This window comes from Glycine max, chromosome 4 (assembly GCF_000004515.6).
Source record: "Glycine max cultivar Williams 82 chromosome 4, Glycine_max_v4.0, whole genome shotgun sequence".
NCBI lineage: Eukaryota > Viridiplantae > Streptophyta > Magnoliopsida > Fabales > Fabaceae > Glycine > Glycine max.
Window position 1 is genome coordinate 30,114,948 of NC_016091.4, and position 26,098 is coordinate 30,141,045.

General features: G+C 37.1%; 1 protein-coding gene and 1 non-coding gene across 2 annotated transcripts; both read right to left on the reverse strand.

Annotated features, from left to right (window-relative positions):
• Positions 1-15,205: 15,205 nt before the first annotated feature.
• LOC100810051 (5-methyltetrahydropteroyltriglutamate--homocysteine methyltransferase 2) lies at positions 15,206-15,732 on the reverse strand. Its single transcript, XM_006579115.1, has 2 exons — positions 15,437-15,732; positions 15,206-15,215 (listed from the first exon to the last, which is right to left on the reverse strand). Exons 1-2 carry the CDS (start codon positions 15,730-15,732, stop codon positions 15,206-15,208), a joined length of 306 nt encoding a protein of 101 aa, XP_006579178.1.
• A 5,292-nt stretch (positions 15,733-21,024) lies between these two features.
• LOC113001531 (small nucleolar RNA R71) lies at positions 21,025-21,131 on the reverse strand. Its single transcript, XR_003266925.1, has one exon. It is a non-coding gene; the product is annotated as a small nucleolar RNA R71 (small nucleolar RNA).
• Positions 21,132-26,098: the final 4,967 nt, after the last annotated feature.

Consider the following 26,098-nt stretch of genomic DNA (forward strand, 5'->3'; position numbering starts at 1 on the left):
TAGTCGGAGCCCCATGAATTGTGCTTTCATTCCATCCATCCTCCACCAAAGAGTTTGGAGCCATGCTTCATGATTGACTAGTGAGGACCCTCAAGTTCAATCCTCCATCCTCGCCTTTTTTTCGGAGCCTCATGAATTGCGTTTTCGTTCATGCATCCTCCACCAAAGAGTTTTGAGCCATGCTTCATGATTGACTAGTGAGGACTCTGTAGTGCAATCCTCCATCCTCGCCTTTTATTCGGAGCCCCATGAATTGCACTTTCATTCATCCATCCTCCACCAAAGAGTTTGGAGCCATGCTTCATGATTGACTAGTGATGACCCTCTAGTGCAATCCTCCATCCTCGCCTTTTTTTCGGAGCCCCATGAAGTGCGTTTTCGTTCATGCATCCTCCACCAAAGAGTTTGGAGCCATGCTTCATGATTGACTAGTGAGGACCCTCTAGTGCAATCCTCCATCCTCGCCTTTTATTCGGAGCCCCATGAATTGCGTTTTCGTTCATGCATCGTCCACCAAAGAGTTTGGATCCATGCTTCATGATTGACTAGTGAGGACCCTCTAGTGCAATCCTCCATCCTCGGCTTTTATTCGGAGCCCCATGAATTGCGTTTTCGTTCATGCATCCTCAACCAAAGAGTTTGGAGCCATGCTTCATGATTGACTAGTGAGGACCCTCTAGTGGAATCCTCCAGCCTCACTTTTTATTCGGAGCCTCATGAATTGCGTTTTCGTTCATGCATCCTCCACCAATGAGTTTGGAGCCATGCTTCATGATTGCCTAGCGCGGACCCTCTAGTGCGATCCTCCATTCTCCAATGTGTTCTTCACTGTCAAGTGCGGACCCTCTTGACTGGGAATTGTGATCTTTGTTATTTTCCCGATTGATTCCTTTGCCAAACGTGTATATTATATTATTGTTATTTTTGTATTTTGTTTTGTGTTGTGCAGAAAAAAGAAGGAGTAGAGACGAGAGTCGTCATGGGCTAATCACGAAAAGGGCAAGAAGGACGAAATCAGTGTCTTATCTTTGCTTTCCTCTTATCTCCGATAAAAGGTAAGTAAAGAGGGGTAACTGTCATACCCTAATTTCGTCCGGGGATTATTACTTGATGATATGCAACCTTTGATTGGCCGCTTCAAGATACTTGGCACCCTTTGTTGCACGAAATGTAAGTCCCGAGACACGCCAGAAATCAAAGGGAAGCAGGGTTACACGATCCGTGAAATTCCGTAATGTGGCGGAAATAAAAAAGAGGTGTTGTGCAATCTGTGAGTTTCCGTAACTTCTTCGAAAGCTAAAAAAGAGTAAATACATGATCCGTAAGGATTCGTAACCTTACGGAAAGAAAATAAGTATGTTGCGAAAGTTGTAAAGTTTCGTAACGTTACAGAAAAAGAATTACCAAAAAAAGTAAAGGGGGGTGCATTTAGTAAAAAGGGGGGTACAAATAGCAATCAGGCCCACTTGGGCCTTCCAGATTCTTCCTCCAGAAGGTGGTTGCTTCTGGAGGAAGCAACCTTGCCCGCCTAGGCGAGCTGGGTGGCAAACTTCTCCCCTATTTTTCTATAAATAGGGGGAGGAGTGAAGAGGAAAAGGGTTCAGCCTTCTTGGCACTTTGTATTCTCTTAAATTTGCTGAGGAAAATTGTTTCCGTGAAGAAAATCCAAGCCGAGGCGCTTCCGTAACATTTCCGTAACGTTTCTGTGAGTAATTACGCGAAGGTTTTCAACTGTTCTTCGACATCCATCGTTCTTTCTTCGTTTTCTTCGGTCTTCAACTGGTAAGTACCCCAAACCGAGCTTTTCAATTCATTCTATGAACCCGTGGTGGTCCACATTTTGTTTCATGTATTTTTATTCTCGTTTTCATTTACTTTATGTACCCCCTTTTGACGTGCTTCAGTCATTTATTTAAGTCATTTCTCGCCTAATCAAAAAAATAAAATAAATTTCCATCGATCATTTGATTTGTAATATTTGTTAATTTCTGTTAAAATGAATTCCGACCGTTCGGTCGTGCCGTAACCACGTTGGAAATAAAAAAAGAGGTAAAATAATAATATAATAATCAAAAAATACCTTTTAGTAAAATGAAGCGAAAAAATCAATCGGACGTTTTCTCTTTGGGATTTTTCATTCTTAATCGAATTGACTAATAACTAAAGTAAAACTAAGGCTAAAATCAACTCGCCTAGTCAAGCTCGTCCACAAAAAAGTCACTAAAAAGGGTTTGAAAGTTTATCATTTAAGTTTTCCTTATCAAGTAAATGGATCATTTTTAAGGTCCAACGTCTTAAAATGATCACCTTTCAAGTAAAAAGAATCGCTTGATTCACTCTTAAGAAAGAACTACGTAAGTCTGACTTCCTCTTCAATGGAGGGTATGTAGGAGCAAAAGCCCCGCTTTTGTCGACCTCAAAATAATAAAAAGAAATAAAAGTAAAAGTAACACAATTTCCACAATTCTAAAAAATGAGGCTGTTGTCCTTTGAGACAAACGTGAGAGGTGCTAATACCTTCCTCAAACGTAAATACAATTCCCGAACTTAGAATTTTCATTTTGACCGGTTTCCTTTGGTTTTTCCGACGTTTTCCACACATAGACGTTGGTGGCGACTCCGCGCATCTTTCCTCCTTTGGAAAGCGCACACGTGAGCCTCGCCTCACACGCCCGCAAAAGGGCATTTGCGACAAATACCCGTCAAGATCTAGCTAAGATGGGGATACGATCATAGTTGCATCCAAGGTCTGATGGGAAGAAAATTTACTTGCCCCCAGCTTCTCATACTTTGTCCAAAAAGGAGAAGATAAGTTTTTTTCAGTGTCTTTGTCGGGTGAAGGTTCCACAAGGATACTCTTCAAATATTAAGAGCCTTGTGCAGTTGAAGGAGCTTAAGCTTGTAGGGTTAAAGTCTCACGATTGTCACGTGTTGATGCAACAATTGTTAGCCGTGGCTATATGAGACATCTTACAAAACAAAGTCAGGTTAGCCATAACTCGCCTGTGCTTTTTCTTCGATGCCATATGTAGCAAAATCGTTGATCATATCAAGTTTGATGAGCTATAAAATGAGGCTGCAATTATATTGTGCCAGTTGGAGATGTATTTCCCCCTGCTTTCTTTGACATCATGATTCACTTGATTGTGCATCTGGTAAGAGAAATCAAATGTTGTGGTCCTGTTTATTTGCGGTGGATGTACCCGGTTGACCGATTAATGAAGATCTTAAAAGGGTATACAAAGAATCTATATCATCCAGAAGCATCTATTGTTGAGAGGTACATTGCAGAAGAAGCCATTGAATTTTGTTCATAATACATTGAGAAGGCAAAACTTGTTGGCCTTCCTGAGTCTTGGCATGATGACAAAGTGGGTGGTAAGGGTTCAAGAGGACTGCATGTGATCACTCCAAATCTAGAAGATTTGTTACAAGCTCACTTGTATGTCTTGAACAACAGTAATGAAGTTTTGCCATACATACTTAAGCATGAAGCTTTAGTCAAACAGAATAATCCAAAAATGTCAAAGAATTGGGTGTTGAAAAAGCATAACAAGACTTTCTATGATTGGTTTAAAGATACAATCTTTGCAAATGAAAATGATTCAGAAACATTAAGAAAGCTAGCAAATGGGCCTAAAAGAAATGTTATAACTTGACAAGGATACGACATAAACAAGTATTCATTTTACACAAAAGCACAAGACGACAAAAGTACAATGCAGAACAGCGGGGTCACCCTAAGGGCTGATTCTCAACACTTCGCAAGTGTGCATGACGCTAATCCTTGTGTAGCTTCCATCCCTTACTTTGGGTTCATTGATGAAATTTGGGAGTTTAACTATGTGAAATTTACTGTTTGTGTTTTCAAATGTAAATGGGTTGACAACAACACCGGTGTGCGAACCAATGATAGAGGATTTACGTTGGTAGACCTAAAGAAACTTGGTTACCACAATGACCCTTTCATCATGGCAGAACAAGCTAGACAAGTATTTTACGTGCAAGACCCTTGTGATGAAAGTTGGTGCGTGGTTCTACAGGGCAAAACAATTTGGTGTTAATGTAGAAGATGATGATTCATACATGGACACCTATGTTAGTCCTCTGTCCATACAAATCACTCCTAATGTTGTCGGAGAAGAAGAAGCTAATCACGTTCATGCTAATCGTAATGATCATGATGAAGGAGAATTAATTAACATCGTCTAATGTAATTTTCTATTTATATATTTGATTTTGCTAGATTCATTTGCTAGATTTTTCTACATAAGTCATATAATTTATTGAGGTGAAATTTGAAGACCAATGTATTTATCACATTAAGTTGAATTGGACTAATGCTGCAATTATTAAAATTTTTGAAAATTTTCACATTAAGTTACATAACCTACTAAACATATTATTGACATCGATTAATATTTAATCCACATTTATATTTGATGATTGGTTTGTGTGATTGGCTTACTAATTGCATTATTGAAAACATGCATATATTTGATGAAAGCTTTGAGAATGGATCTTATGACATTTCATATTTTTGTATTTAGTGGATCTCATCAATTGTTTTCTGGAGAAAGAGAGGTCACCAAAGCAAGTAAGTGATAGCTACACTTTTTTCTGATTGTATTCAGTGTATACATCTTTCTTTGTGTGTGTGTGTGTATCTTTTATTATTTCAGATAAAAAATAAATACTACATGCAAACAAAATTCGCTATCTTTTCTCTCTTTATAGGCTAGTAAGACACTTCAAACAATTTTTAGTTCCATTGCATTGTCCCATGGCTCTTAAAAGATAAAATCAATAACGAGTACAACTTCAATGTCTAAAAATTTACCTCGAGTCTGTGATTCAATAAGTTATCTGTAAGTAGGATATATAGATATTCTACTTATTTTGATTCAATAAGTTATTTGTAATTGTCAAGAGTTGAAAGTTTTTAATTACTTGATTGTATAATGTAAGAAAAGTAAGAAGATTCTGTGAAATTAAATTGGAATTTGGATTGCGTCCACATCACATGGAAAATAGCGTAGTGTCACTATAAGCAACATTCACAAGCGTCATTTAATTAAAATTCTCGACCAATATCTGGCACCAACAAAATGGTGACACTTTGCTTTATTCTCTCAAGAGTAACTAGCAAATACTCAAACTATGAAATTTAGGTGACTGCTCATTCTTCATCCCATAGATCATCAAGAAGAGGCTTGGTTGGTCCTTTGATGAGCCTCTATTGGTGGATTTCACTTATTTTCTTGTAATCATCCTCAGTCAGTGACCAATCAAAAATCCCAAAGTTTTGCTTCATCCTCTCTTTGTCATAGCTCTTGACCATAAAAGTCAACCCTTGTTCATATAGCTATCGAAGACAAATCTGCAAAAAATTTAGATTAATTTTCAGAACATGAAAACATAGTACTTGAAATATATAAATAAAAATAATCAGAAATTAATTAGTATATAGTATATACCTAGGCTGCAGTCTTGCCATGAGCATCTGCCAATTCTTTGATTACATCATTGTCCAACACAAAATTAGCACCCTGTCGCAACCTACCCTTCGGCGGGAGGGCGACGCGTGACTCGCGGGTGCGTGTTCCAAGAAAGGAATACGCGCGGAGTCGCCACTAATGTTTATTTGAGGAAAAAGTCAGAAAAACCGGAAAAGACGTGATCTACGAACTTTAAGTGAAAGGTTCAGGAGTTGTATTTACGCAAGGGGAAGTTATTAGCACCCCACACATCCATCACAAGAGACGGCACCCTTTAATCAAATGTGCAAATATGACTTCAATTTATGTTATCTTCCCTTTTTGCGTTCTTATGTCTTTTTTATGCCTTTTTATATTTTTACCTTTTTGTAGTCGACAAGGGCGTTTCCCTTTGCTCCTACGTATTCCTCAATTGTGATGAGAAAATCAGACCTACGTAGTTCTTTTGTGAACAAAGCGTTTTGGTTAAGTTATTTTTTTATCCTTTTTTTGCAAGATATGTTTTTATTGAATGAAAGGTCATTTAAGGCGTTTGACCATTAGATAATCTTTCGATTCTTTTGAAAAGTGAGAAAACATTAAGGCATTGAACCATTAATGATTTCTTTATTTTTGAAAGAGATAACAAAGTTACATATTGATTTTAGGCTTTTTAGAAATCTACATTTAACCAATAAAAGCGGAAAAGACCATTTCAAGGCGTTGGACCTTTGAAAATGGCTTTTTTAGGCAATGACAAAAGTTTGGTTTATGAATTGATTTTAGCCTTAGTTTCACTTTGGTTATTAGTCAATTCAATTAAGAAAGAAAAATCCCAAAGAGAAACGTCCGATTGATTTTTTTGTTTTATTTTACTAAAAGATATTTTTTTTATTATATTATTATTTTACCTCTTTTTGGTTTCCAACGTGGTTACGGCATGACCGAACGGTCGGATTTCATTTTAACAGAAATTAATGGATATTACAATTCAAATGATCTGTGGAAATTTATTTTATTTTTTGATTAGGCGAGAAAATGAATTAAGTAAATGACTAAAGCACATCAAAAGGGGGTACGGAAAGTAAATGAAATGAAAATAAAAGCACGTGAAACAAATGAGGACCACTAAGGGTACATAGAATGAATTGAAAAGTTCGATTTCGGGAACTTACCGGTTGAAGACCGAAGAACGACGAAGAACGAACGAAGAACGTCGAAGAATGGTTGAAAATCTTCGCGAAATCACCCACGGAAACATTATGGAAACGTTACGGAAGCGCCTCAGCTTGGATTTTCTTCACGGAAACTATTTTTTTCACTAATTTCAAGTGATCTCGAAATACCAAGAGGGCTGAACATTTTTCTCCTTCACTCCTCCCCCTATTTATAGGAAAATAGGGGAGGAGCTTGCCACCCAACTCGCCCAGGCGAGCTAGGTTGCTTCCTCCAGAAGCAACCGCCTTCTGGAGGAACATCCTGGAAGGCCCAAGTGGGCCTGGTTTCTATTTGCACCCCCATTTTTACTAAGTACACCCCCTTGCCTTTTTTGGTGATTCTTTTTTCGTAATGTTACGAAACGTACGACACTTGTTTTCTTTCCGTAAGGTTACGGAACCTTATGGGCCATGTAATTACTCCTTTTTTAGCTTTTGGAATGTTACGGAAACTCACGAATTAGGTAACAATACTTCCTTTTGATTTCCGGCATGTTACGGAATTTCACGGATTGCGTAACAATGCTTCCTTTTGATTTCCGGCATGTCTCGGAACTTCACGAATTGCCTAACGATGGGTGCCAAGTACCTCGAAGTGGTCAAACGAAAGTTGCATGCCACCAAACAATGGTCCCTGGACGAAATTAGGGCATGACACACCCCTACTAGCACCCTTCCTCAGGGGTGAGAAGGAAGTTATAGTAATACCTTTTTCCTTGCAGAAATCTCTAACCTTCTATTGTTGCCACCCAAGGTTAACTTCTACCTGTTAAGGTTTGAAAACTATTTTGAATATTCTTCTGAAATTTAATTCAATGGCCCTCACATATCAGACTAGTGTCTTGCAGGTGGAAGTATAATTGTTTCGATGTTAGCTAGTAGTACTAAGGAGTAGAAGAAGAGTTTCACTATCTAAAAGGAAAGTGAAAAATATTTATATATGTACCTAATAAAGCAACTTGGCATTGAAACTCAATCATTTTCTTATAAAAGTTACTTAGGCTTTCCAAGAAAGTTGAAAAGTTAATGCACTTATTATAAGTTATAACTCTTGACGTTATGAACCTTCGTTATTTACCTTTTTCCTTCTCTGGATAAAACCAAACTGTAGTTATCAATAGTTAATGAGCCAATATACAGAGTGGCAGTTAATGAACAATTTGGTTGAAACAATTGTATCCAGATAAGAAAATAAACAAGACTACCATGAAATTAAGATTTCTGTTCAATATTTCAAAATTAGTAAAAGAACCTGGATTAGAAATCACTACGTTTTGTTTAATTATGAACATCGGACAAGAGAGTAATGTGACTCTTTCTGGTTAGTCAATTATTTAGCATATAATAATTTCCTAGTGAGAATACTTCAACATATAATAATTTCCATTTTTTTTCAATATCATTTTACTGAGTTCCATAATGAAACCTGAAATTGTCCATTAGCAATATACAAAGGTTGCAAACTCTTCAAACTTGTAAGCATGTCCTTCAAAATCAATACCACTTGCAACTAACCAAATACATTTATTTATACAGGACCAGAAAAACCTATGCCACAAAAATTAGCAGTTTATTGATCACTAATTTGATTGAAATGTTTGTGATGTGAACCAGATTTACAAGTGACAATATGAACTTCCTAGAAAAGTAAAAAAATAAGAATTGTATCCGAATCTAGCCATGTAATAGGTATTTGTATTGTACCTGTGCTATAATGCTACTAAGTTTATATGCATCTGAAGCAACTTGAAATTTTGCCTCATGTAAAAATATGAAACCAATTGGTCCAGGAGAGGATCTTCAAATGTGTTTTGCAATGCAGACAGCCAAAACTATGAGTTGCTTCTTGTCGTATACTCCCTACAAGGGCACTAATTGACAACCAAAAACAATTGTCACCTTCGCAACACTTAAAGGCAGTTAGAGTTTGAAAATTTCAACTACAACTGTTTCAAATTTAGAGTAAAATTAGTTTAATTCTAATATGAATAAAGGGAAAGGAAGAATATACTTATCTTAATTCATAGTTTTTAAAAGAAAACTCTCTAATTTCTAGCTTTTTCCACATGATACGTACTCACACTTAACATATACAATCCTTTCACTTAATTTCTTCTTCATGGATAGCTTGTTGTACACACACCTCTCAAATTGATCACCTTCATTATGCTTGTAACCTCCATAGATCATCTACCACCACCCAACATAAACCAACCTCTCTTAATTGCCAATGGTGTCATTAGGAATACTTCAGAGATTTAAAATAGATCTTTGAATGGCATTGAAGGTCAAGGAACAAGAATTACCTTGAGATATTAATTATGGATGTGTGTGTATTATAGAAACTGATGTTGGAAGTGCATTAACAGCTGTTAACCAAAATTGATGTTGTTCACATGGTTTAATGAAACAGGTTGGGACAAGGAAGGGACAAAGGAGAACATACATCATTTAGAAGAAATTGAAAAGGTTAGGTGATCGCAACTTGTTATGTTATTTTTTACAGCAAAATTAGATCTTATGCTATGTATGTGATGAAGTCTGCATATGCATGTTGCATTCATATGGCTTGTTGCATTCGTATCACCATAGAGTGGTGGTAGTGAAGTGCCTTAAGAATGTCACAAGTGGAGATGTTGAGTTTTGGGCAGAAGTCACAATCATTGCCAGAATGGACCACCTCAATATGGAACTGAATTTGAGTTAGGGATTAGGATATTTTTTATGATAATGAGTGCAATAATTATATACAATGAGCAAGAATCTATCCCTTAAGTTTAGGGATTAGGATCAACCTATCTATGTATGGAAATAATTAGAAAACAAATCACCCTAATTATGTAGTACAATATTTCATTTTCCCCTAATTATGTATAATATCTTAACAGTTTACAAGAACCAATACTAGCAAAAAAAATTGAAATACCAAAACTACATGAAGTCATATTTATATGGACTAAAAACCTATTTAATCCTTAGTGCCTGAATGTTGAAGATTGATGAAAAAGGATTTTAATGGAAAAAGAAAATGTCATGGGCAGTTAAGTCCCTCCCAAAAGTTTGAGCCTAACCTCTCCAATCCGCACTCCCTAGCCTAAATGTTGAAGATTGATGAACCAGCTGCTGTATATCTTAATCATGAATAGAAACAATAATTAATTATCTTATGACATTTATAAATCTAACTCAGCTTTAAAAAATTGAACTGCTCCAAAACCAAACTGCATGAACCAAACTGACTTGTATCTTATGAGATTAAAAAATCTAAGCCAAGTTTGTTTAAGCTTATTAAATAGTGATGAAAGGAACTAAGCCAAGTTTGTTTATTAAATATTGATGAAAGGAACCACAGGCCACAACTCAAGTCCATGCCAAACACACACACACACACACACACACACACACACACACACACCTACAATAATAAAGCATAAGCACCCCCGAACCCCAGAATTCCAAATTAGTTACATAAAGAACTGTTGATGTCGATATTTGTCTGTAATTAAAATTTACATTTTGTATGTTCTTGTATAAAGGACCATGGCTTCTCCACCTGCCTCACCTCCTCCTCCTCCTCCTCCTCCTCCTTCCGACACATCGCCTTTTTCGTCTGCGGTGAAGCGGACACGCAAAGCCTCATGTCTACAATCATTGTCTACTAGACCACCTGGTGCTGAGAGACCAATGGTCCATGTTGATCTTGGTACCGACAAGGCCGACGGTCCCCACAGGAATAAATTAAGAACATATTTGAGGATAGTGGCGCGTGATAAGGTGGACGTCACGTACGAGAACTGAAAGGAGGTCCCTTCTGCTCAGAAGGACTTGATTTGGGAGGATATTCAGGTATTTTTATTTTCTTATTTGATGTTGTTTAATTAATAGCCAAAAAATACATTATTGTAACAAATAAACTTTATTAACTATTGTCAGGCGGAATTTGAAATCCTAGAGACTTCTTGCAATAGGACGAAAAAGAAGTTACTTCAGACTGTCAACGAGAGACGGAGGCAGTTTAAATCATACCTCACGAGGAAATGGGCCCTTGTAGCCGATCAAGACGGTGTGGAAGACACTGTTTGTGAGAAATACGACATAAGCAAGGAAAAATGGGCCCAGTTTTGCCAGACTCGCAGAGACCCTTCTTGGGAGGTATGTACCTTGCCATTTAAGTTGTTTTTCAAAAAACATTAACTTATTATAATTCATTCAAGCAATTTGAAAGATTATTGTTTTATTTTTGTAGGATGTGCGGAAAAAGGCACATGCCATCCAGAAACAAAACACTGCCCCCCACGTTTTGTCTCATGTGGGTTATGAATATTTGGAGCATAAGCTCCTGGTTGAGAAGACCAAGAAGAAGCTAGAGGAAGCTGCACAGTCGGGAAGCGTTGATTGCATCATCGACCCTCCATCCCCCGTCAGATGCCATGTGAAGTGGAAGATGGCCCGCACAAAGAAAACAGGAGACATGACAATTGAGGCCGCAAAGAAAATCGCTGAGAAGATCGTAAGTCATTTTCAAATAACCATTAGAATTATATTTCAATATTTTGTGAATGCCATGTACAATTGTGTCTTTTTTGTGCAGTATTCCTTTGAGGAGTAGGCGGCACAGGGATCCTTTGTCCCCCATGGACGTCAGGATGTTCTCACCGTTACTATTGGAAGTCCAGAGCACCCTGGACGTGTTTGTGCTGTTGGAGCTAGTGTCACCATCAAGCAACACTTCAGATCAGCTCCACGGACATCCCGTAGCTCTTCCTCGCTGCCTCTTGAAGAATTACAGCAACTGACCCAGCAAATCAGGGACCAGCTAGAGGAGTCGATCACAGAAAAAGTGACTCGACAGCTCATGGCATGGTTCAGCCAGATGCAGTCCCAGATGCAATCTCAGGGGCTTGCACTACCTCTGCAGCCTCTGGCTGGTCCCTCAGGTCCTCGAGTAAGAACAAAGGGGAGTTGTGTTGATCCCTCAGGAAATGATCTTGAGACAGGTGACTCAGATAGGTGCGACTTGTACATCGAAGCAAATTTTGCCTGCCTGGTTGCCCTGGGGAGAGTTTATGAGGGATCCACTGCTGTTCATAACACTCCTTTGTTGCCTGGACAAGTAAAGGTGGGTGTGGAGGAGGTTAAAGATCCAGATGCTTCAATTCTTGTACCCACTGATGAGGTTTCCTTAGTGGGGCAGGCAATTCACACCTTCCTTGCTTGGCCGACACATCTGGTCAAGTCTTTATCATAGCAGGTACTTTACTCTTACTATATGTTTCTTCTTTTTGAATTAATTCATTCATTGTGCCTCAAATTAGGCCATTTAACTTTGTTTCATGAACAGGCAGTTGTGTCTCCAGCAAAACCACCTTAAAAGCCATATCCGGAGGTCGATGATCCGCTTTATCTGATGACATTGACCATCCAAGAGCTTTTCTTAAGGCCTTACCAGGTTACATGGGATGCCACCGTGTTTGGGGTCTTTAATCCAGACTTCCCGCTCTACATAAAGCACGAAGACCTCTCTAAAATCGCACACGGTGGTCAATGTCTCAGCATATCAGTGTTACAGTTGTGGATTCTGTAAGTCATTTTAGATTACTTTTAATTACCTAAGTTATTGCTTTAAATTCATAAATATTTAACTTTGACTTAACATAAACAAGCATCTGACTGAAACAAGTATGCGAGCGGGGAATTCTTATATCTATGGATTCCTCGAGCCACAGTCCATTCAGAGGTCTGGGCAATCACAGTTTGAGACTGAAAGTTACATAAAGAGTTGGATGCAGAGTTCAAAACGCAATGTCTACCTTGGAGCCTACCTGAATGGGTAAGTCACACAAAATAACTAAATTTAATTAATGTTTACTAATATACTAACCCATATTCATCCCCACTGCAGCAGACACTGGCAGATGGTGGTCATCGTGCCCAAGGAACACCTAGTTGTCTGGTTTTGTTCATTGCATAACAGGCCAGACAACTACCTTAAGGGGATAATTAACATGTCAGTGTTCTTTTCAATGCATTTGCATTTAAATACCTCAACAACACCACTTTTTAATTTTTACTCGCCTGGAACAGTGCTTTAAAAGGTCTTGATGATGCTCCACAGCCTAAATCAAAGGCTCCTACTAGGTGGATTGTCGTCAAGGTACGTCATTTACATAAAACTTCCACTTATATATATACTTCTTATGTGTCTGTACCTTAATTGTTTAATTAATATCCAAATTTCATTATGTATTTAGTGTAATAGACAAAAAGGAAGTACTGAGTGCGGCTATTATGTCATGCACTGGATGTCGACCACCATTTTAGGAAGTTTCAAGAATAACTGGGAAGTGGTACATTTATTTCAAACAAATTCGATTTTTTTATAATTTGTATTACATTATTAACTTATTATCATTTATTTCATGATGCAGTATATTAACGATCCTAGATCATTGGAGCCAGAGAGACTAAAGGCACTGCGGATCCAGTGGGCACATTATTATCTCCGAGTTAGAGCTGAGAGCTAGGATTTATGGACATTAAGTTTAGCTTAGTTTACATTGGTTTAACATTTTTGACATTTCCTATGTAATTTGAAAATTGAATTCATTTGTTGATAGTTGTTCACAATAAATCAATTATTCAATGTTTATTGTGATTAAAACTGCTTGAAAGCAGAATAAAATGTTTATTTGATATGAATTGGGTCTGAAATTGCATTTTACAGGTACAATTTTGGGTTTATTGTAAAAATAGAAAGTTTATATATAAAAAAACTTGAAAACAACATCGGTTATTAACAAAAATCGATGTTAATATAATAAACAACATCAGTTATTTAGAAAAACTGATGTCAACATGCACCTTAACATCGATTTTTCAAAAAATCGATGTTGGTTATTTCTAATAACATCAATTATTTATACATAACCGATGTTAATGTACAAACGTTAACATCGGTTATTTATAAATAACTGATGTTAATATACAAACTTTAACATCTGTTATTTATAAATAACCGATGTTATATATAACTAACTACAGCAAAATAAGTGTATAGATGATGGACGTTCACATCGGTTTTCTATAGAAAACCGGTGTTAATAAATTACATTAACATCGGTTTTTATAGAAAACCGATGTCAATGTTCATCATGCATACACTTATTTTCTTTAGTTCTTTGTATATAACATCGGTTATTGAGAAAACTGATGTTAGTATTTTTATGTTAACATCAAATTTTCAAAATCGATGTTAACAATAATACATTCAACATTGGTACTTTCAACATCGGTTTTAAAAACGATGTAGAATGTCGTAAATAACCGATGTTGAAAGTGTATTTTCTATTATTGTCTGATTTTAAAGCTTAAGCAAATCTTTATCTTTTCAATTTATTTTGGACCCAAACATGGTTACATAAAAGGGTTTTAACATCGGTTCTAAAGGAGTTTCAATATCAGTTCTAGCTAGAACCGATGCTGAAATGCCCATCATTGAAAATAGGCATTTTCAACATCAATTTTAAAATCGTCGTTAAAAATCTCTTTTTACATCGGTTCTAGCCAAAACCGATATAGAAGGCCAACATTATGTATTGTAAAGCATTTTCTACATCGGTTCTGAAAAGATATAGAAAGTGCCTTTACAATATCAGTTCGATGTTGAATATGCTTACAACTCGGTTTTGGTCAAAATCGATATATAAAGTGTCTTTATAACATCGGTTTTGATATTGTAAAAACACTTTCTACATCGGTTTTAGACCAACTGATGTTGTTTTTTGAATTTTTTTAATATTTTGTCTATTTTTACAATGAACCAACTACAACCAATTTATAAAAGATATATTAATTTTAAATTAAAATATTTAAAAATATTATTTTCATTACAATAACACATTACTTACAATCTCATAATAATGATTCCACGGTTAGCATCAGAAAAGTATATTTTGGAAAAGTATAAACACAAACAAATACTTTTTGTATTTAATCATCAAAACAACTTTTATCTAGCTAAGATGCAAAACATTCTATTATGAAAAAGATATTAAAAAATAAAAAAAGCTTTCAAGATAGATTTTTAAATGATGTTATGGTTAGCATTAGATCTATAAGGCCATAACAAAATATTAAGATGAAAAATAAAATAGTTTCCATGCGAAGCAAAATTTCATTGAATCCTATATGAAGTTGCATTAAAAGCATCATTTATATTTTTCATTCCAAGGCCAACACCTTCCAATGACTTACACTAAGATATCATATCCTCATAGTCACTATAAATATTTAAAAGAAAAAAGAAAAGAAATAGAAAAGATATTCACCAAAGCATATGTAATATGCTTTCTCTCTCCACCAAGAACACACTTTAGAACCTCTGCTTTGTATTCTGGACCACCACCTTTTAAGCTTGCAAGGATATGTTTTTGAGGGTTCTGAGCATGACAATAGCACTCCTCCAAAGTTAAAAAAAAATAAAAAAAATAAGAAAAACAATTCTCCCATAGCTCAATCAAATCTGTAAGATAAACCAAAAAACAAAATAAAACATAAAACTATTTATTTATAAGCAAAACCATATACTAAAAAACCTTACCTACAAGAGAAGAAAAGATAATTTGGGAGAAGGAAGGACAAATATATTATATGAAGAGATTATTGGAAATATAAAGCATTCAGATTTCCAACATGAGTACATTATCTCACATGGATGACCTTATTGGCTCATTCTCAACTTACTTGGTACTAGCTAACTGGTTGCAAATAAGTTTGATAACAACAACCATATTGGTGAGGGCAGGTTTGACCTTGGTGTATTTGCGTGTCATAAGGCCACAATCTGGGTTGACCCAGAGAATGTTGCTTTCAAGAACTACAAGCATCTTGTTGATCCTATCAACAATTTCTTCTGTGGGGGGAATCCTGGGTGAATGAATATCATAAATGCCAGCACGATATTTCACTCCCTCACAGATGACCAAAAGTAAATTCTCGTCTGATCTGGAGTTCTCAATGGTGATCACATCAACATCCATGTTTATGATTGAGTGAATGATGTCATTGAAGTTGGAGTAGCACATGTGAGTGTGAATTTGTGAAATATCACAATATATTAATATTAATACATAAGATTGAGTAATCATTTGTAAAGATTGGAACATGAGAAGTGAAGTTGATCTTGAGTAGTGTCCTCCACACCACAGTTGGTAATACTAAATGAGTGAACAAAGTTTAGATAGAAAGCCTCCTCGGACTTCCTCAGAGGTAAACCTTCTCTTAGAGCAGCCTCATCAATTTGGATGACAGTAATATCAGCTTTTTCAAGATCCTAAACCTCATCCTTGATAGCCAAAGCAATTTGTAGCATGTTTTAAATCTAATAACAAATAATGTTTAATCAACAAAAATTAATAAATAAAAATAAATTTAAGGCAATGAAAAAAAAGCCTTTTTTTTTCAATTCTTGGAATTACTTTCAATTCCAACAAAGTAGAATGTAGGTCTATGTTAAAAGCATCATGCATCATCTCATGTTAATGGACTATTCCATTAGTATAGAAAATAGATTTACACTGTATGTATATCATGTTGTTAACTAATATAGAGGCAATCCTAATCCTAATGCTTAACATTATTTTTCTGTTAGTATATGACATTTTTTTTATTGATGTAGCTTAGAAAACTTTCTGTTTCAATAAGTATTCAAGAAGTTATACTAAGTACAAGCTTTACATAATGTACATTTTCAATACTATTAGTTACTTAATGTTTTGATATTGCATTTAATTTTCTCATTTAATGTAATATAATTCAACTTACACATAGGATGGCATGAAATTCCTCCAAGTCATGAGGATCAGAGACATTGTAAGTGTTCTTGTTGGCACCCAAAATCTCTATGCCTGCATCTTGAACGTACTGTTTGCATAAAAAAAATTAGAAACTGATAACTAGAAAAAACAAAAAAAGTATAAGCGCCAGATTAACTAAGATGCAAAAAGAAAATGATTAGAAAAGATGAAGTATGAGCATTATAATAGTGCAAATTTACAACTCTAGCATGCCACGTTTGATTTCCCTAACAGATATGATTTCATACCTTTAATTGATACTTTTTCTGTGTGAAAGGCCAAAGACCCTAAAATGATGACATTTCAGATGTTAGAAAAGTATCTTTATCGATAAACAAAAGGCTAAAAGTTGTGTATCAGTAGTTGGTTCCAGATGATTTGAACAGAGAAAATGAGCAACAATTTTGAAAGAGCTAATAGAGGTTAGAGTGTCTATTGATATCGTTTAGATGCTAAAACAAGATCAGAATAATACATCAAACTGATAATATAATGTGCAAATTGAAACAAAGCTCCAGGAAATGTATATGAAACATTGTATTTAAAAAGTAGGAAAGAGTTATGTAATGGGATGTGTGCTTTTAAAGATACATATATTTTTATAGCTCATCCAAGCTGTTGTTGGCTTGAATGTTGTCCTACTTGTGGCAATTTTAGCCAAGCACAAATAGTTTGCCTTAACCTATAAGATAGCAAATCACTTTTGTCATACTAACATGAACCACAAAATCTAACAAGTTATTAGCACAAAAAATTATGAAAAGATGGTTGAGTAATCTCCGAATGCAACTTTTAGCTCATGCACACGAACGACACAAGCATAAATAGTTTGTCTAAACCTATAAGAAAGTAAATCACTTGGTCTGGCAACATGTATCACAAAATCTAATCAGTTATTAGCAGAGAAAATTATGAAAAGATGGGTGAGTAATCTCCAAATGAAACTTTTAGCTTATGCACACAAACTTATCAAGTTTAAAGTAAACTTATGGCAGAAGTAGAGGCATGCTGCCACACAAACTTTTGAATTATTGTTAAAACATTTAGAAGAAAGGAAACACATGGTTTGGTGGTTGTTGAACATTATTGATTGCCATTTGTTGATACGTTCCACATTTAAATTTATGCGCTCAGTATGTAATATGTGAATGAATTCTAATGATTTAACTAATGGCAGTTTTCAACTTTGTTTTATCCCGGATAAACTAGTCCCACATTTTCATGTTCATAAATCTATGGCGTGATGTTCAAAAGACAAAAGAAGTTGGAAATTTACATGTTTGGTATATGGAGCAAACCGTTTGCACAAGCACCTATAATGCCAAAAAAATGGGAATAAGTTATGGTGGGTCTATTTGATAATGTTTTTAAATTCAACTATATGATTCTCAATCTAATTCTTTCGCCCTTGCACAAACAAATGCATTTTCTGTGATTTTGTTTTCATTCATACGGATTTATTTAAATTGTTAGTAATTGGCTAGTAGCTTACAAGCTACATTTTACAAATAGAAATACAAGAAATCAGTAGTTTCACCCTAAACTACAACTGACAAAGTAATATAGACTGAAACAAATCAGGACTATGAAACAAATCAGGACTATGAAACAAACTAAATTTAATCCTAAAAGTTACTTGACTTTTGTCCATTAATTCTTAGTATCTAATCTCAATTACTTAGGTATAGCAAGACCCCAAGTAGAGATTTTAATAAAAAGATCCAGTCTGGGTCTTGGACTGAACAAGAAGAAGAATGTAACGACCTACCTCGTTGCTACGATATCACTGTTAGTCGATGAATACGACTAACTTTTGTGTAAGAAATCTGTGAAAATTGTATCTAACTCCTCCCATTTATGGTTATTTTGTAGTGTTTGATGTGCCATCATTTTCTTCTATTTTCTAAACCCTTTTTGCACCATTTTAATTACTGATTGGTCTTAATTGTCAATTAATCAGGCAGTTTTATTATTTGGGCTCATTTAGCTAATTTGATGTTTTTAATCTAATTTCAGGAATTAATGAAACATTGGGCTTAATCCGGATTTTGGTTATGGACTTGAAGAGGGCAAATAAAGCAGCGCTCACCTTAGTTAATTTCTAATTAGGAAATTTCGCAATTTTATTTTATGTTGTTCAGTGTTTATTTCGTTTTGGGCCAGAGTATTGTAATAGGGCCCAGTGACTTTGAGTGACTCTTTTTAAATAGCAGCCCTGGGATTCGTGCAAGGCATTTTGTTATGCTATTCATTATTCAGAGCTTTTGTTTTAGGGTTTTCATTTTTCTACTTTGATACTTCTGAGTTCGTAATGCAATTTTACGTTTTCTGCTTCTAATTACAATTTCGTTCTTGCTTCTTCTTCTACTCTCATTTACGTTTCTATTCCATTTTACATTTCTGTTCGTTTATGTTTCTGTTCATTTACGTTTCTGCTTCATGTTTCAATTGCGTTTTCTGTTTGAATCCATGGAAGGCTAGATTTTCTGGTGTTGTTTCCTTTTGAGGATGAAGCCCAACTCTCTTTGAGGTTTCGCTTGTAATGTGGTTTCCTGGCCGTTTTCCCATCACCAGTTATCCCAAATTCGTGAATATTAATCAGTGCACGCTTCGTGTTCGATTAATTGCCTCTGAGCCTAACTTGCATTCATGCTTAATGGACGAAGGGCTAACTGGTGTATGTGGTGCCTAATCATGTATTGAAAACCCTAAGTTGATTTTCGCTTAGTAAATTGAAATAGGGTTGGATTAAGTGGTTGACTGTTAGGGACGAATTCTCCATAACCCAGGATAAGAGAATGGCTTCTGAATCAGAGGAAACAACCCATTTTTAATATTAGTAGTTTCGTATTCCAGTTTACTTGTTCTGCTCTTTAATCACAAAACAAACAAACCCCCCCCCCCAATCGTTACTGTTACTGTTACTGCAAGTATATTATGAACATTTGGTTTGTCACTGCTCATTGGGAAACGACCTAGGATCACTTCCTAGTTACTGCATTTTCATGTTTATTTGATTCGGGTACGACCTCGATCAAATTTGGTGCCGTTGCCGAGGAGCAGTGTCCAAAGGTTCATAATAGTTAGCTAGTGTGTGTGTTTAATCCTTTCGTGTTTTATGTTTAAATTGTTAGTATTGTGTTAGTATGTGTGTTAGTGTTGTTTAGTGTCCTGGTATTTTGTTTAATGTGTGTTCTGTTTCAGTTTTCCCATTAAGCGTTTCCCCTGTTTCAGTCTTGGGTGTTTTGCTGTGAAGATTGTGCTTGCGGCAAAACAGAGTAGTAGTAGAAATCAATTAGAGACGGATTTTAGCGACCACCCATGCTGAATTATTTGAGATTTTTAGTTTTAGTAGCTAGGGTTGTTATTTTTGGCTGAATTTTTTTGTGGTAACTTCTTTTAATCCATATTTTGTGGGAAAAATAGCTAGAGCCTTTAGTTTGGTCAGATTTGAAAGTTCCAAAAAACTAGCAAATTTTGTGTTTGTCAAAACTTCAAACGGCCATAACTTTTGCTCTGGTTATCAGAATCACAATTATTATATATGCATTTGGGGTAGAAAAAACTTTCCTACACCATGGCATCCTGCCTTAGGCTGGCTAAGGTCTCCATCGTCCAAAAAAAGCGATTCTGTCAAAAGTTTTTTATTTTTCAAGTTTTATTCACTTATTTTTCTTAACTTACCATTTTTAGCTTTCATAGTTAGACTTTGATTTTTTATCTGAAATTTTTTGTGCTATCTTCTCATCATTTTATAAGGTTGCTCACAAAATTTCAAGTCATTTGGATATCATTTGAGGGTAGCTGTAGTTCAAACCTACACCTTTATTTACATGACAAGGCAACTAGTTGTGTGCATGCTGAATGTAGTGTATGACTAGAGGCAATCCATCTGACTTACAACCCTTTGATCCTGAGATAGATAGGACATTTCATAGATTAGTTAGGCATCATTTTATACCTTTTGATCATTCTGAGCATTCCATTACTGGTGAATCTGTGCATTCTGTTATTGGTGATTTTGAACATCCTGATGTTGAGCATTATAATTTTGAGCATTCTGATTCTGAGCATTCTGATTTTGCACATTCTGAGAACATGGCACAACCTCCACCCCGTGAGAGGACTCTAAGGGAAATGGCTGCACCTGATTTCACCTATGAAAGCTTGTGCATCCAATACCCTGATGAGGATGTCCCATATGTTCTTAAAACTGGACTGATTCATTTGCTTCCAAAGTTTCATGGCCTTGCAGGTGAAGACCCGCACAAACATTTGAAAGAATTTCACATTGTCTGCTCCACCATGAAACCCCCAGATGTCCAAGAGGATCACATATTTCTGAAGGCTTTTCCTCATTCATTAGAGGGAGTGGCAAAGGACTGGCTGTATTACCTTGCTCCAAGGTCCATCACGAGCTGGGATGACCTTAAGAGAGTATTCTTAGAGAAATTTTTCCCTGCTTCCAGGACCACAGCCATCAGGAAGGATATCTCAGGTATTAGACAACTCAGTGGAGAGAGCCTGCATGAGTACTGGGAGAGATTTAAGAAACTATGTGCCAGTTGCCCCCACCATCAGATTTCAGAACAGCTTCTTCTCCAATATTTTTATGAAGGACTCAGTAATATGGAGAGAAGTATGATAGATGCTGCCAGTGGTGGAGCCCTTGGAGACATGAGTCCTGCTGAAGCCAGAAATTTAATTGAGAAGATGGCTTCCAACTCCCAGCAGTTTAGCGCCAGAAATGATGCCATAGTCATTAGAGGAGTGCATGAGGTAGCTACAAACCCATTTGCATCATCCGAAACTAAGAAGCTTGAAGGCAAACTGGATGCATTGGTTAACTTGGTAACCCAGCTGGCCTTGAATCAGAAATCTGTACCTGTTGCAAGGGTCTGTGGTTTGTGCTCCTCTGCTGACCACCATACAGACCTTTGCCCTTCCATGCAGCAACCTGGAGCAATTGAGCAGCCTGAAGCTTATGTTGCAAATATTTACAATAGACCTCCTCAACCTCAGCAGCAAAATCAACCACAGCAGAACAATTATGACCTCTCCAGCAACAGATACAACCCTGGATGGAGGAATCACCCTAACCTCAGATGGTCCAGCCCTCAGCAACAACAACAGCAGCCTGCTCCTTCCCTCCAAAATGCTGCTGGCCCAAGCAGAACATACATTCCTCCACCAATCCAACAACAACAACAACCCCAGAAACAACCAGCAGTTGAGGCCCCTCCACAATCTTCCCTCGAAGAACTTGTGAGGCAAATGACTATGCAGAACATGCAGTTTCAGCAAGAGACCAGAGCCTCCATTCAGAGCTTAACCAATCAGATGGGACAATTGGCTACCCAATTGAATCAACAACAGTCCCAGAATTCTGACAAGCTGCCTTCTCAAGCTGTCCAAAATCCTAAAAATGTCAGTGCCATTTCATTGAGGTCGGGAAAGCAGTGTCAAGGACCTCAAACCGTAGCACCTTCCTCATCTGCAAATGAACCTGCCAAACTTCACTCTACTTCAGAAAAAGGTGATGACAAAAATTTACCTAACAATTTCTATGCAGGTGAATCTTCTTCCACAGGTAATTCTGATTTGCAGAAGCAGCACATTCCCCCTCTTCCATTCCCTCCAAGAGCAGTTTCCAACAAAAAAATGGAAGAGGCAGAGAAAGAGATCTTGGAAACGTTTAGAAAAGTAGAGGTAAACATACCTCTGTTGGATGCAATAAAGCAAATTCCAAGATATGCCAAATTCTTGAAGGAGCTGTGCACTAATAAGCGGAAGCTTAAAGGAAGTGAACGGATTAGCATGGGCAGAAATTTCTCCGCATTGATTGGTAAATCTGTTCCTCAAATTCCTGAAAAATGCAAAGATCCAGGTACATTCAGCATACCTTGTATCATAGGCAATAGTAAGTTTGACAATGCCATGCTAGATTTAGGAGCTTCTGTTAGTGTTATGCCTCTGTCTATTTTTAATTCTCTATCTCTAGGTCCCTTGCAGTCAACTGATGTGGTAATTCATTTAGCTAATAGAAATGTTGCCTACCCTGTTGGTTTCATAGAAGATGTCTTAGTTAGAGTTGGTGAACTGATTTTCCCTATTGATTTTTATATTTTGAATATGGAAGATGGATTTTCTCAAGGATCAGTTCCCATCATTCTAGGCAGACCCTTTATGAAAACTACTAGAACTAAGATAGATGTTTATGCAGGCACACTGTCCATGGAGTTTGGTGATATAACTGTTCATTTTAATATTCTGGATGCTATGAAATACCTATCTGAAGATCTTTCTGTATTTCGTGCTGAAATAATTGACCATGTTGTTGAGGAATACATGACTGATCTTTATTCTAATCTGCATGCCTCTCACTCTTCATGCATTGAGTCTGAAATTGTACTTGATCATATGTCTGAATTTGATGCTGAGAGTGAATCTGAGAGTGATATTGATTGCATGCCTGGTGGTGGTGTTGTACCTCTTGAGATTGATTTTATAGAGTCAGATAGGACTAACCATGTTTCAGGAAGTACACATACCTCTGACTTTCTTTATGAGGTAAAGGCTGAGAAACCATCCCCTTCTACCACTGTCCAGCCGACCACACCAGAATTGAAGCCTCTGCCATCAAATTTAAAATACGCTTACTTGGATGATAGCAAGAGTTTTCCAGTGATTATATCTGCCTCCCTTGCTGATGAGCAACAGGAGAAGTTGTTGTCAGTTCTCAAGAAGCATAAGAAGGCTATAGGCTGGACCCTGGCGGACATTCCTGGTATTAGCCCATCCACATGTATGCATCGAATAAATTTAGAGGATGGAGCTAAACCAGTAAGACAGCCACAGAGAAGACTCAACCCGGTGATTCTTGATGTAGTGAAGAAGGAGATAACCAAGCTTTTGCAAGCTGGAATCATTTATCCTATCTCCGACAGCCAATGGGTGAGTCCCGTCCAGGTAGTCCCGAAGAAGACCGGCCTCACAGTGATAAAAAACGAGAAGGAGGAGCTAATTCCTACTCGTGTGCAGAACAGTTGGAGAGTCTGCATTGACTATAGGAGGCTGAACCAGGTTACCAAAAAGGACCATTTTCCCCTGCCATTCATTGACCAGATGCTTGAACGCCTGGCAGGTAAATCCCACTACTGTTTCCTTGATGGTTTTTCTGGTTATATGCAAATTACTATTGCTCCTGAGGATCAGGAAAAGACCACATTCACCTGCCCCTTCAGCACTTTTGCCTATAGGAGGATGCCTTTCGGCCTGTGCAATGCCCCTGGTACCTTCCAGCGGTGCATGATTAGTATTTTCAGTGATTTTTTAGAAAAATGCATAGAGGTGTTCATGGATGATTTCACTGTATATGGATCCTCTTTTGATGGTTGTTTGAATAGTTTGGAAAAAGTTTTGAATAGATGCATTGAAACTAACCTTGTTCTAAATTTTGAAAAATGTCATTTTATGGTTGAGCAAGGTATAGTTTTAGGCCACATTATTTCCAATAAGGGTATTGAAGTAGATCCTGCAAAAATTTCTGTTATTTCACAATTGCCTTACCCCTCTTGTGTGCGAGAGGTGCGATCTTTTCTTGGTCATGCAGGATTCTACAGGCGCTTTATAAGGGATTTTAGCAAAGTAGCCCTTCCATTGTCCAACTTGTTGCAAAAGGAGGTGGAGTTTGACTTTAATGACAGATGCAAAGAGGCTTTTGATTGCCTCAAAAGAGCGCTGACTACCACCCCCATCATCCAGGCACCCGACTGGACAGCCCCTTTTGAGCTTATGTGTGATGCATCAAATTATGCATTGGGGGCTGTCCTTGCTCAAAAAATTGATAAATTGCCCAGGGTGATATATTATGCTTCTAGGACTTTAGATGCTGCCCAAGCGAATTATACTACTACTGAGAAAGAGCTTCTAGCCATAGTTTTTGCTCTTGAAAAATTTCGATCTTATTTGCTTGGTACCCGCATTATTGTTTACACTGACCATGCAGCTCTAAAGTACTTGTTGAAGAAGGCTGATTCGAAGCCTAGGTTGATCCGATGGATGCTCTGGCTCCAAGAGTTTGACTTGGAGATCCGTGATAGGAGCGGAGCACAAACTCTAGTTGCTGATCATTTGAGTCGGATCGAACGTGTATCTGATGCAGATTCACCTATTCGGGATGATTTCCCGGATGATCATTTGTATATATTGTATAGTATTTCTGACTCTCTTTCTACTCCCTAGTTTGCTAATATTGTCAATTATTTAGTTGCTTCTGTTTTTCCTCCCTTAGCATCTAAAGCCCAAAAAGATAAAATTAAAAGTGATGCTAAGCATTTTATTTAGGATGACCCCTACTTGTGGAAATTGTGCAGTGATCAGGTCATTAGACGGTGCATTCCAGATCATGAGACTGACTCAGTCCTGCAGTTCTGTCGTTCTTCCGCACCGGGAGGTCATCTGGGTGTTCAAAGGACAGCTCGCAAAGTGCTTGATTGTGGTTTTTATTGGCCCACCATCTTTAAAGATGCGTGGAAGATCTGCAGCACTTGTGAGCAGTGTCAGAGAGCAGGAAATACACTTACATGGCGACAACAAATGCCTCAGCAACCTATGCTATTCTGTGAGGTGTTTGATGTCTGGGGTATAGATTTCATGGGTCCTTTTCCTGTCTCTTTTGGTTATGTTTACATTCTCCTTGCAGTTGACTATGTTTCAAAATGGGTGGAAGCCAAGCCCACTAGAACTAATGATGCTAAAGTTGTCACAGACTTTGTCAGGTCTAATCTGTTTTGCAGGTTTGGAGTACCTAAAGAAATTGTTAGTGATCAAGGAACCCATTTTAGCAACAGGACAATGCATGCCCTGCTTAAAAAGTACGGGGTGGTACATAGGGTATCCACACCATACCACCCCCAGACTAATGGACAGGCAGAAATTTCTAACAGGGAAATCAAGAGAATTCTAGAGAAGATTGTGCAGCCAAGCAGGAAATCTCTGGGCACATCAGACTACCTACAAAGCACCCATAGGAATGTCTCCTTATCGGGTTGTCTTTGGAAAGGCATGTCATCTTCCAGTGGAAGTTGAGCACAAAGCATACTGGGCAGTGAAGACTTGCAACTTCTCTATGGATCAAGCTAGCGACGAAAGGAAGTTGCAACTGAGTGAGTTAGATGAAATCCGCCTTGAAGCCTACGAGAATGCCAAGTTCTACAAAGAAAAGACCAAGAAGTTCCATGATAGTATGATAGTTAAAAAAGACTTCATGGTTGGGCAAAAAGTGTTATTGTATAATTCTAGGCTTGGACTCATGAGTGGTAAGTTGAGGTCTTAGTGGATTGGTCCTTTTGTTGTTACTAATGTTTTTCCTTATGGTACAGTTGAGATCAAAAGCGACTCCACAAACAAGAGCTTCAAGGTCAACAAACATCGACTTAAGCCATTCCTCACGAACCCTTCTTTAGTGGACGTAGTGGTGGAAGAGACTTCCTTACTCCACCCTACTCTTCCTCCACCATGACTTAGGGAGTTTTTCTTTTCCTATCTC